A 12,699-nucleotide genomic window follows, 5' to 3' on the forward strand; every position below is an offset into this window, starting at 1 on the left:
TATATTTTATTTTCAAAAAATATATATTTCTTTGTGCTTAATTTTTTTAATGCCAACTTTTTCTGTAGAAATTGTTTAAAGCTAAGAAAACAATTGAGTAAATCTTATATTAAGTTAAGTTTCTTTATAAATTTTACTTAAAAAATCAGTAAATTAGTTTCCAGCAGCAAAGTTGGACGATTAAACAAATATTAAGCTCATGACACATAGGATCAAGATATAGAACTTTTTTCAATTAAACAAATAAAAAAATTATCTCTTGATATTGTACAAAATAAACTCTAATTTTTAAAATTTTGAGCGTTAGAATTATTATTGGTATTGGAGAGGATGTGAATTTCTTGTTCACACCCCTAGTAAGGGAACGACCAACAGTACCCCCATATCAATCTCCTAAACGTCTCTCGCACTAAAAGACAAATAACTTTCGATAGGGAACCATTAACTGACTCCAACATCTGATATGGGGGTATTTATACTCTGAGTTAATAGTCAAAACGTATAGTATTCATACTTATTATCAAAACCATTCGTCATATGTAAACACAAGCTGGAGGGGACCAGTAACGACCAGGGGGACCGCTGACGTCTTGTGACAGCCTGGATTGGGAATCGCAACCGTCTGAAAGCGATATTTGCCAAGATTGGGGACCACTACAGCGAATATATATATTATTCATATCTAACTAAAGAAGTATTCATATCTAAACAAATGAAGTATTCATACTGACGATTACGAAGTATTTATACATGTTTGAAATAATTTATACAATTCAATATTCAAAGACAGACCCTTCTTCTTGAACATCTCTTCTAAGCAATATTCATATCTAACTAATGAAATATTCATACATGTTTGAAATAATTTATACAATTCAAAGTCAGACCTTTCTTCTTGAACACCTCTTCTAAGAAATATTCATATCTAAAATAACATGAATGCATATCTAACAAACGAAGTATTCATATCTAACAAATGAAGTATTCATACATGTTCGAAATAATTTATACAATTCAAAATTCAAAAGTCAGATTCATCTCTCTCACCTCACCTCTTCCAAGAAGTATTCATATCTAACATGAAGTATGCATATCTAACAAATGAAGTATTCATATCTAACTAATAAAGTGTTCATATGTTTCACTGTGACAACCTTCGCTGGGCTAGCATGGACCCCCTCCAATGGTGCACCACGCTCTCCCGCCGAATCTGGACGATGCACCACTCTCTTCTCGCCGGATCTCGACGGTGCACCACGCTCTCATCGTCGGATCTCGATAGTGCACCACGCTCTCCTCGCCGAATCTCGACGGTGCACCACGCTCTCCTCGCCGAATCTCGACGGTGCACCACGCCGAGAAAGAGAAGAGGCGGAGGCCGTGAAGGACGTGAAGAGCGTGAATATGATTTTGTTTTTTTGTTGATCGGAAGAGAGAGAGGAGTCGAGCACAGTTTACTTTGCATATTAATGACAATAAGTTGTTAGGGAACTAATAAGAAACTAATCAGCGGAACTAAAATCTTTACTCAATTAGTAATTACAGTAAAAAAAACACCATACATTATCCGAAACTGAGATTATGTTTCTTTATTTAAATTTTAAAGTCCAGTGGGACCCGAAACCATAATTGTTGACCCAAAACCCAAATTCATCCAATCTCTCTGCACCATTTTTCACTGTGTGAGTGGTCCAAATCCATCAAATCAGTCAAATCAAACCAATCTGCCAAGAGATCTCAATTTTCTTTTCTGTGGCACTTACACTGTAACGAGCGTGTGCAATTCATAATATAATTCAACTTCAACATTAACCTCATTTGCTCTTCTGTTATAATAAATGTTGTGCTGGATTTATCTTGGTATTTTGGGTAGTTCATGATTGATTTATGGCTTCAGATCTCGAATTTTGAGGTAAAATGGACGATTCAAACTGATTAATTCGATTTATTTATCAATCTTATATAAAACTAAATATTATATTTTTTTATTGAGATTATCTTCTTCTTATTTCAATAGAGAAAAGGCGTTTATCTTAATAATCATAAATCATACAACAAAAGTGGGGATGAGCCACTTCATTTTCAAATAATATAATGATTATTGGCAAGCCTCTAATAATAAAAAATATTTGTAAAATACATTTATGATGTTTCTTCTCCAAGAAAATTGGTGGTCTGCCATTTTGTTTTCAAACAACATAATATATATAAATAACTACACCGTATAATACTAATTTGTTCTCTTTTCAAATTGAAACGGGTCCGAATAAATTGTTTAGATATCATGTAATTTTGGATCTTTTCTATGGAATAATCTTGTGTTATGATGAGTTCTGGCATTTGATTTTTATTTTTAATTTTATAAAATGTGAGCGTGCTAAAAAGTCAAATTTATTGGACAAGTTATTTAGTTCAATCATATTAATTATTTAGAATAATCTACAATCTAATAATAATTTGCAAATCAATGATAAAAATCGAAGGCCGAATATATGTATTGTTTGAAACATTAATAATTATTTTTTCAATTCTATACAATAAAATATCTATTAATAAACACATGATCATAATAATGAAGCAACATTTACATGTCATAATCCTTTTTACTATAAAAATTCTCACGTTCTCGGTATTTACATGAAACTTATCAAAATTTCAATAAAAAAGCAATTGTCCTTGCTATAAATAACAACTTGCACTAAATATGCATTTTTTTTGCTTAATCTTGTTCTCGTTATAATTATGTTATAGTTATTAATCATTTCAAAATGTAACAACTTTGAGAAATCAAATGGTTTAATTTAAAAGATTTTATTTTGAAACATTTTGAAAGGGTATCGATCATATTTATTTTTAAAACATGTATAAAAATATTTATAAAAATATTACTCATTTTAAGAAAAATTTTGTCAGTTTTTGACTTGCTCCAATATCTCAATTAGAAAATTGTAATTTCTTTCTTGAAATACGATATTAATAATAATATTTAGCTGAAAATTCCAAATAAACTTGACTTGAAAATTTCTCGAACAATGTTTATTTGCGTTAGAGTGGCATTGCTTCATTTAATAGAAAACTTTAATCTAACAAAGAAATCACACATTTGTTTTCCATGCCTCATAAATTTTGCATGCCTATCATAAATTTTGTGATTGATTCTAGTTAAGAGTTTCATATAGTTTGCATGCCTCACAAATTTTGCATGTTATTATTAATAAATTTTAGCTGCGCCTGTTTTCGTGTTTACTAGCGAATAACTTGTTAACTCTAACTGTATTGAAAGCCTCATATAATGCAAAGATTCTCTAAATTCTACACAATTGCAGAGAAAGACGGTTTTTGTTTGGACATTGAACACAATTTTGCTTCCAAAAGAAAAACCAACCTTGTAAATTTAATAAAGTTAATGATGTTACATAGTCTGCTATGATAAGTATGTTAAATCAAATTATGTGTTTCTGTTTTTATTTGTGATTTAGTCTCTCATTCTATATTGAAAAATATTCAAATATTAATTCCTCCTTTTGCTTGCTTTTCGTCTAGTATTCATCTGTAAAATTATTGTCATTCGTTTCATTGAAAGCTGATTTCGATTATTATAATATATACAATATTTAAATAGGTATATTGATTTCATTTCACTTGTAAAATTAATTGCTCTTCGTCTATTATAATTTAGTAATACTATGAAGTATGAACTATTAAATAATGTTACATTGTAGATCATTTTTTTTCTTCTTATTTGCATGATTGAAAAAAGTATAGACAAAGATTAATTGTCATTTAGTTGTTATCCCAATTCTCCAATATTGATCGTTTGATAATTAGTAGAAATATAAAATATAAATTTTGAAAAAAAAAAAACAATATGTATGATAACTTCTGCTATAGCTACGCTTTTCACAATAGCTATTTTTTTTTGTCTCCCTGCTGTGCTACTATAAACGCTATTTACAACCATGGTTTGTAATCAATATTATTTTTATTTTGACATATATCTTTAAGAAATAAAATTCTAACTAAAAAGTTCTAAAATTATCACTTTTTAATGTTGTTTTTATATAAATCAATGAGTTAAAAAATCAATATCTAAAAGTGATCTACATTAGTATATTTTTACAAACTTTTGATACCAATTAAAATAAAATCAAAATGTTATAATTTTTTACACATTATAGAAAAAATAATGTTGATCATATCTATCATTTTTTTTTTTTGACATCCAAGTTTTAAATTTCAAATTATTAAACTAGCACATATAATCATATAGATCATTAATCATACTTTTGCACGGGTTATATTCGTTGGTTCCCGGAGTATTTCTTTATTTTTTTGCCATCAGAATAGCTTTCTCTTTAAAGATGAAAAGCCTTTTTAAATGGTTATTCCATTTAATTGCTTCTAATACTACCCCAAGTACCTATAATGAAGCAAACTCTTCCTCCTTAAGTTGATTTTGCAATTAATACTTTATTTAGGTTTGATTTTGCAAATGAATGCCTCAACCTAGTTTCACACTGCTTCAAACCCAAATTGGTATCAAACCCAAAATGGTACTTAAAACATAGTCAACCATGTTAAGCTGCCCCCCCTGAAACAAATTTGAACAAAACACACTTCCAATTTAACCTTTATTAAGGTTTGCCAGAAAAAAAAAAGGTACACATTACCTTCCACTCAAAACAGTAACAAACTGATCCGATCATGATCTAAATTTGAACAAAACACACTTCCAATTTAACCTTTATTAAGGTTTGCCAAAAAAGAAAAAAAAGAAAAAAGGTACACATTACCTTCCACTCAAAACAGTAACAAAATGATCTGAGCACGATCTAAATTTGAACAAAACACACTACCAATTTAACCTTTATTAAGGTTTGCCAAAAAAAAAAGGTACACATTACCTTCCATTCAAAACAGTAACAAACTGATCAGATCGCGATCTAAATTTGAACAAAACACACTTCCAATTTAACCTTTATTAAGGTTTGCCACAAAAAAAAAGTACACATTACCTTCCATTCAAAACAGTAACAAACTGATCCGATCACGATCTTCTTGCATCTTGGAACCATGGTATAAATATGCCACTCAAGCTTACACCAAATTAGGGAATGCACAGTACCAAGATAGCACAAACTAATACCAACTAGACTGGTACATTACAATACCAATTACCAGCACAATCACACCTATTGACTTCGGAATTAAATCATCACAGGAGCACAATTTTAAGACGTAACCCCCCAGGAGTTTGGGGTCTGACAAGTAAAATACATAAAAACCTCAATTATGCAGTACCGTACCAACCAGAATCTTTTATTATCTTTCAGACATAAAATTCACAATATTTTGGTAGAAAATGATGCCAGGACATAAAAGCAAACAAGCAGATCAAGTGCATTCCGACATCAGATAGGTACCAGACTATTGTGTGGTATTGTCATATCCTTGGCATGAAACGATCTAAATTTACTTGCAAGCACAACCTATCATGAATAGCATTAACAACACAACTGTGACAGCATGCAAATTGATGTGATTTGAAATTGGAAAAACTACTACTAAACAACAACTAAAAAAAAGGAAAAAGAAAAAGACAACGGTCATCTTGACCAACTAAGCTACAATTTTACCATAACACAAACCCTAAATTCCACATCCCTTAATTTTTCAACAGCTGATGAACTAATTCCCAGACAAATGCTACATTATATCACAGCACACAGCAAAGCACCGACCTTCCAGCTGTACAAGCCCAAATATGCACTCTCCATACCCAAGAAACTTCAAAACTTCTCATATTTCCAAAATGCACTACTCTTTCCACCTTATTGTTGAACAAAATAATCGATTAAACTATTTCACCATCATTCATGTCTACCACCACCTTCTTCAAGTTTGCATTTACTCTCTTTTTAGCCACCATTTTTTTAGTATAACTTGCTGAATTGGCCTCATTCTTTCGTGGACGACCCCGACCCCTCTTTACTGGTTCACTACTCGGTGAAACAACAACAGTACCAGCACCAGTACCTTCAGTAGCACTACTTTCCCAACCCATACTTGGCAAAACCACAGCCGGTACATTCCCAACTACAGGTACATCTACTAGAACTGATCCAGGTGTAACAGATAAACCTGGACTCGGCTGATTCTTACGCGGCCGACCCCGACCCCGCTTTGAAGGAAAACTATTAGGTGTACCAGTGGAAATACCAGTACCATTAACACTCTCGTCTCCTATCTTCAACAGAGTCGCACCGGGCTGTGCACTAGGTAAATTTACTAGACCTGATTTAGGTGTAGCACGTGTACCTGAGCCTGGCGGATTCTTACGTGGCCGACCCCGGCCCCGCTTTCCAGGAAAACTATTTGATGTGCCAGTGCCAGTACCAGAAACACTAACACTCTTCCGTCCTATTTTCAGTGGAATAACACCGGGCTGCGTGCTTGGTAAATTTACTAGACCAGATCCAGGTGTAAAAGGTGTACCTGGACTTGGTTGATTCTTACGGGGCCGACCCCTCCCCCGCTTTACAGGAAATGTATTCGGTGTACGAGTGCCAATTCCAGTACCATTAACCATCTCTCCTCCTATCTTTGGTGGAACCACACCAGGTTGAGTACCTGGTAAAGAGCTTGACCCAAACTGGGAACCCAGACCATACATGCCCCCATAACCAGGCCCACCGGGAAACCCTAAGGGGAAAAATCCCCAGGTGCAGTAATACATATCGGTATCTGGTACAATTGGTGGTGGCTCCAGCATTGCCGCCGCGAAGAATGGGCGACGACAACTGTGGCAAAGCAAGTACTGTCCCTCACAGAGCCGCCCGTACTGGTGCACGTGGCAACAGGTAGTGCACATGGTCCAGAAATTCGTCGGCTTGGCCACAGATTTACCCATCTTAGCTGATGATTCCCCCTTGAGAAATACTGATTTAGGAGATTTAGTCACAGTCGGCAACTTCGCAGGTTTAGTAGGGGTTTTACGAGGCGAAGACGAAGCAGGAGGCGGCGGAGCGGGTGGAGGTGGAGACGGTGACCTCGGTTTTAATTTCGGCTTGGAAAGCTCCAATTCATTGTCAAACAGTGCCTTTGAAGGGGGATCCGAGAGCACAGCCCAAGCTTCCGCCACCAATCGAGCTGCATCAGTAAACGCAGGTGTGGGAGTATCACGATGTAGAAGGAGAGAGAGGCGCTGGTAGTGGAGCGACACGGCGGCGGGTTCCAGAGAAGAAGGAAGGGAGGAATCGAGACCAAGCACAGCGTAATAGTCAGGGTGGCTGTTGATGCGTCGTTGCTCGACCGACTGAAGCACCTCCGCTGCAGCGACGAGTTCTTCCGCACCAGGTACAAGAGGGTCAGCAGAGACCGACTGTTCGACGAATTGCTTGCATCCCTCGAAATCGCGTGCTTCTAGAAGTTTCCCAGCGACGCCAAGCCAACGCTCGGCTTCTTGTCGACGTGGGCCAACGCCGCCTCCGTCGGGATTCATATTGGATTCGGGTTTTGGGGGAAGTGAGGTGGGAGTGTGGAGATCGGATTCGGAGGCAGAGCAAAGGGTCAATCTTTCGTTCGAGTCGAGGGGATTTTTACGGATTCAACCTCAAAATATTTTGAAATATGAAACAATAGTGTTGGTAACTTTCAAAAAGTTGATATGAAATGTGATAACTGTCCCATGCTTCCAAATCCCAATGGACCCAATCAAATCGTACGGTGGAAAGAATCAGAGAACAGTAGCTTACGCATGGGACCTACGTGACATTATTAAGTAGGGGCAATTTCATGTATATCCCTTAATAGTTTGAATATTACATATATATCCCTCCAAAATCAATAATTACATATTTATCCTTCAAAATCATACAAATTTACATATTTGTCCAATCTAACTCTATAACATATCAAATATCTCCAAAAATAATTAAATAACATTTTTTAAAACTTAAAAAAAATTTACATTATTAATTAATAATATGTTGACTATTGCGCTCTTAGTTTTTGTCTCTTTAGTCCGTCTAAGTTCTTTTCTCTTTAAAGTGTCAAACCTCCCGCTTTTAGTTTTTGTCTCTTTAGTCCGTCTAAGTTATTTTCTCTTTAAGGTGTCAAATCTCCGCCTCTCTCTCCAAACAAAAATGAAAAATTAACGGAACGAGGTGCGGCATAAATATGAGAGGAGAGGCAACTAGGAAAGGTGGGGAGAAATATGTGATTTAACGCATTTGGAGAGAGAGACGATGGAGGTTTGGCACCTTACAGAAAAAGAAAACTCAGGGGGACTAAAGAGATCGAAGGACATAATGGTCAACATATTATTAATTAATATTGTAAAATAAATTTTAATGTTTAAAAAAAATATTATTTGATTATTTTTTGAGATATTTGATATGTTAGAGAGTTAGATTGGACAAATATGTGACTTTGTACAATTTTTAAGGATAAATATGTAATTACTGATTATGGAGGGATAATACGTAAGTTTGTACAATTTTTAAGAATAAATATGTAATTACTGATTATGGAGGGATAATACGTAATATTAACACTTTTGAGGGATATATATGAAATCCCCCCTATTATTTAACCGAAATTTTTATTATATCCTTAAAAAAAACGAAATTCCAGCAATGCCCTCAATTTTTTTTCAAAATTATGAAATTTGGGCAATGCATAGTTGTAATTTTCTTTTTTTTCTGAGGTATGAATACAAATTTTGGTGTAATTTATGTCATTGTTGTTATCTATTTAATCAAATGTATACTCGCTGCTTTATTACTAGTCAGTTTCAAACTTTCACGGCATCCAGAAACAATTTATGGCTGTTTTTGTGGTGTTATTTGTTTCTCATAAGATCTTTTTCACTGCATAATTTTTAAATAAAAAAAATATAATATAGAATATTAGAATATTAGATAAATTGTTTGATTTTTTCGATATAATTTTTATTTGTTGCTTAAGCTTTAACTTTGCATGCAGGTTTGTTTCTTTCAGCGCCACATAAAATCAAGAACTAAGGGTTATCAGCTTTGCATGCATATTAATTTAGTTTAATTATGGTAAATTTAGGAAAATGTAGGTTAATTTACTTTAATTTAGTTTTATTTAATTATGGGTAGTTATTGTTAGTTAATTAATTTAGTTAAATTTAGATTATTTTAGTTTTATTTAGTTATGTGTAGTTATTGTTGGTTAATTAAGTTTATTTAAGTTACTTTAATTGATTTAGTTTAATTTAGGCCAGTTTAGTTTTATTTAGTAATGTGTAGTTATTGTTGGTTAATTTAGTTTATTTAAGTTACTTTAATAGAGTTTCTTATGTTTAATTTTAGGTAAATAATCGTGTGATTTAGATAAAAAGTTTGATTTGGATTCATTTAGGTTTATATTGTTGTGCATAATCATAAATTGGCACTTGAAAGAACTGGACCTTTACCATCTGATAGCCACTATCAGAGTTTCAAAAAAAAAAGGAAAGAACTGGACCTTTACCATCTGATAGCCACTATCAGAGTTTCAAAAACAAAAGAAAGAACTGAACCTTTACCATCTGATAGCCACTATCAGAGTTTCAAAAACAAAAGAAAGAACTGGACCTTTACCATCTGATAGCCACTATCAAAGTTTCAGAAAAAAAGAAAGAACTGGACCTTTGGTCTGGTTTCTTTAGGCGCCAATTTATGGTGTATGCTTATTTTTTCTTTTGTTTTTCAAGAAATTTCTAAAGTAACTGATCCCTGGTTAGTAATAGAGGATTACATAGATTGTACTGAAAATAATAAATAATAGTAGGTATAAATTCATTAAATTGGCACCTGAAAGAACTAGACCTTTGGTCTGGTTTCTTTAGGCGCCAATTTATGGTGTATGCTTAGTTTTTTTATTTTTTTTATTTTTTTTATTTAAGAAATTTCTAAAGAACTGATCTCCTTGTTAGGTAATAGAGAAGAGGAGGGTTCAAATGCCTCCATGTTTTTGTGCCTCCAACTCTCTCCATCATTTTCAAAGTTCAAACAGTCGATCCGAACCGCTCAACCTAACTTCCATACTAAAATATGTTTGGAGACCAAATTTTATATTTTTAGGAATTTTTTTACTATTTTTTTAGATAGGTACAAAAATACTGTTTTTAGATGGTTCAGATTTACTGATTTTGTACCTATCTAAAAAAATAGTAAAAAATTTCCTAAAAATATAAAATTTGGTCTCCAAACATATTTTAGTATGGAGGTTAGGTTGAGCGGTTCGGATCGACTGTTTGAACTTTAAAAATGATGGAGAGAGATGGAGGCATGATGGAGGCACAAAAACATGAAGGCATTTGAACCCTAGAATTACATAGATTGTACTGACTATAATAGCAAATATAAATTGTAGAAGTTGGTAAGCATTGTAATTGTAATGGTGAGATAGAAGATAATTAGTGAAGTTGTTAAGAATTGTATTTTAATCAAACCTAAAAGTAGATATCATATCATTGTGCTCCTTTTTTTTTCGAAAATCTGATAGTGACTATCAGAGGAGTATACATCAAGAGTCTTTACAAACATACATCAGAATAAAACTTCAAAAATTCAAAATAATAAAGTAAAGGCTACGAGCATCAAGAAGAAAACTAAAACACATATCATTGTACTCAAATACACAAAATCAATACATTTCTCTCTTTTATAAAATCTTAGATTAGATTTCTCATATTGGATCAGAAAAATTAAGCAATCTATCTAATTTTCTATATTAATTATATATTATCTATATAAATACAAAAAAAAAAATGTTTTCACATAGTGGGGTCAGGCTAAAATCACGAGGAGTTTTGATATAAAATAAAGTAAGGTGAATCAAAACTCAAAAGTGATTCGATCCAAATGGAATATTAGTTTTGATGCAATGTCCCCTTGTTTTAAAGACACTGATACTAGTGTTGTGAAAACGGGTCGGGTCCTCTCGGTCCGAATCCGTCTGGGTCATGGGTCCCGCGATTCTCGGATCCGGTAGGTCTCATTTGAGAGAGTTGGACCAAATTCATGCTAGACTCTTGATTCAAAATTAGCACAGATCGGTTCGGGTCGGATACGGATCGGGGCTGGGGGTTTCGGAGGAGGGATGGGTTTTCTGGGGGTTTCGAGGGGCAGGTCGGGTTTGGTTCGAATCGGGGCTAGTTGGGTCGGAGGTTTGGACGGGTTGGGTTTACGGAGGTCTAGTTCAAAAAACTGGTCCAAATCCTTACTAGTCCGGACCAGTCCGGGAGTCTAGCTAAGATCGGAGCGGTTAGGAGCGGATCCACGGTTCGTCCGGGTCGGATCTGACCCGGTCGGATTTTTTCAAACCACTAACTGATACTATGCCACTATACATGAGTATCCCGTGAGGCAAAAAATGATATACAACATCCAAATTTCAATTGCCTCATATCCACACATAGAATTGTTTTTATTTGTCAGTTTCTCTCTTTTTCTTAACATCAATAATTGCAGCATATCCACACATATATAATATTATAATATGTTGATTGATTGATTTATTTATTATTTTTCTTTCATAATTTATGATAGTATACAAGTTTCAAACTCTATTTTTTTTCATACAACTTGTGTCACTGCCATAACGCACAGTGACTATGTTGACTTAATGGATATTGACCTACAGTTAGCCTTATAAATTATAGAAACAAGTTTAAAACCAAACCACCTTTGATTTTCTGGCCGAATTTGGCTGAATATATATTTTTTAAAATATTAGTAATTTTGTTTTATAGAATAAGATAGATGATGAATTTTTTTGATGTCATAGAATAAACTGCATCAGTTAAAGACGGTTGAGATTCATTAACTCAACAGATTTCCTTTTGAGTTAATGCAGAGGATACGAATTCAATGAATATAGATCTTTATGTAAGTTTTTCATAATGGAGTCATAATAAAAAAAAAAAAAATCTGATTTTTCAAAAGTTATGCTCGTTAAAGTTAGAATTTTGTTTTGCACCTATTGTGGATTTCTTTGACTCGTAAAATAATTATTTGTTAACAAATTAATTTTAAGTCCGAATTAATATCAACAAATTAATTAATTTTGATAACTTTTTTCGAACTTAATTTCCAAGTTAAAACATGATTGATAGAATATGAAAAATTGAAGTATTGAATCACAAGAAATAATTTTTTTATGAAAGAAATAATTCTAAGGAACCGCCCCGTCTTGATTCTTTTAAATTTCACCATCTTTCTGGTTGATTAAAAAAAATATTTATCACCTTTAAAAAAAAAAATTTCTGCGAATTTGGACCTCACGAATATATTGTGTATTGTTGGTTTTTATTGTAAACACTGCGACAACATGAAAATAAGAAATTAAAGAACAACTTTCATAGCAAAAATAAAGTAGATCCAACAGTTTACTTCTTGATACAAATTCTATAATCGATTTTGATGGTCCTCTGAAGACCATACTATAAACATTAAATTAAAATATAACATTATTTTATGAGCCATTTACCAGAAAAAACTGTAGTTTTTATCAAAGTTTTATATTTTGAAGTCCTTCAAAAACCACTTCCTAGTTAATATTCGATGGTTTTATAGAATTATATAAACTACACGATATTTGTTAGTTAATCGCACAAGAGGCTTATATTTATGCATGTAGTTGTTTTGATCTGTCAACAACTGAGATTGAAAGATGAATTTTCGAATT

At 33.2% G+C, this 12,699-nt stretch overlaps 1 protein-coding gene across 1 annotated transcript; it reads right to left on the bottom strand.

The window, feature by feature from the left end:
- Positions 1-5,457: 5,457 nt before the first annotated feature.
- LOC144552854 (uncharacterized) lies at positions 5,458-7,601 on the bottom strand. Its single transcript, XM_078300865.1, has one exon. The coding sequence runs from the start codon at positions 7,499-7,501 to the stop codon at positions 5,855-5,857; it is 1,647 nt and encodes a 548-aa protein (XP_078156991.1). The 5' UTR covers positions 7,502-7,601; the 3' UTR covers positions 5,458-5,854.
- Between the last annotated feature and the right edge of the window lie 5,098 nt (positions 7,602-12,699).

This window comes from Carex rostrata, chromosome 4 (assembly GCF_964058835.1).
Source record: "Carex rostrata chromosome 4, lpCarRost1.2, whole genome shotgun sequence".
NCBI lineage: Eukaryota > Viridiplantae > Streptophyta > Magnoliopsida > Poales > Cyperaceae > Carex > Carex rostrata.

Bases quoted from the DNA above. Each gene is read 5' to 3' on its own strand.
- LOC144552854 (XM_078300865.1), bottom strand. From the start codon at position 7,501: ATGAATCCCGACGGAGGCGGCGTTGGCCCACGTCGACAAGAAGCCGAG.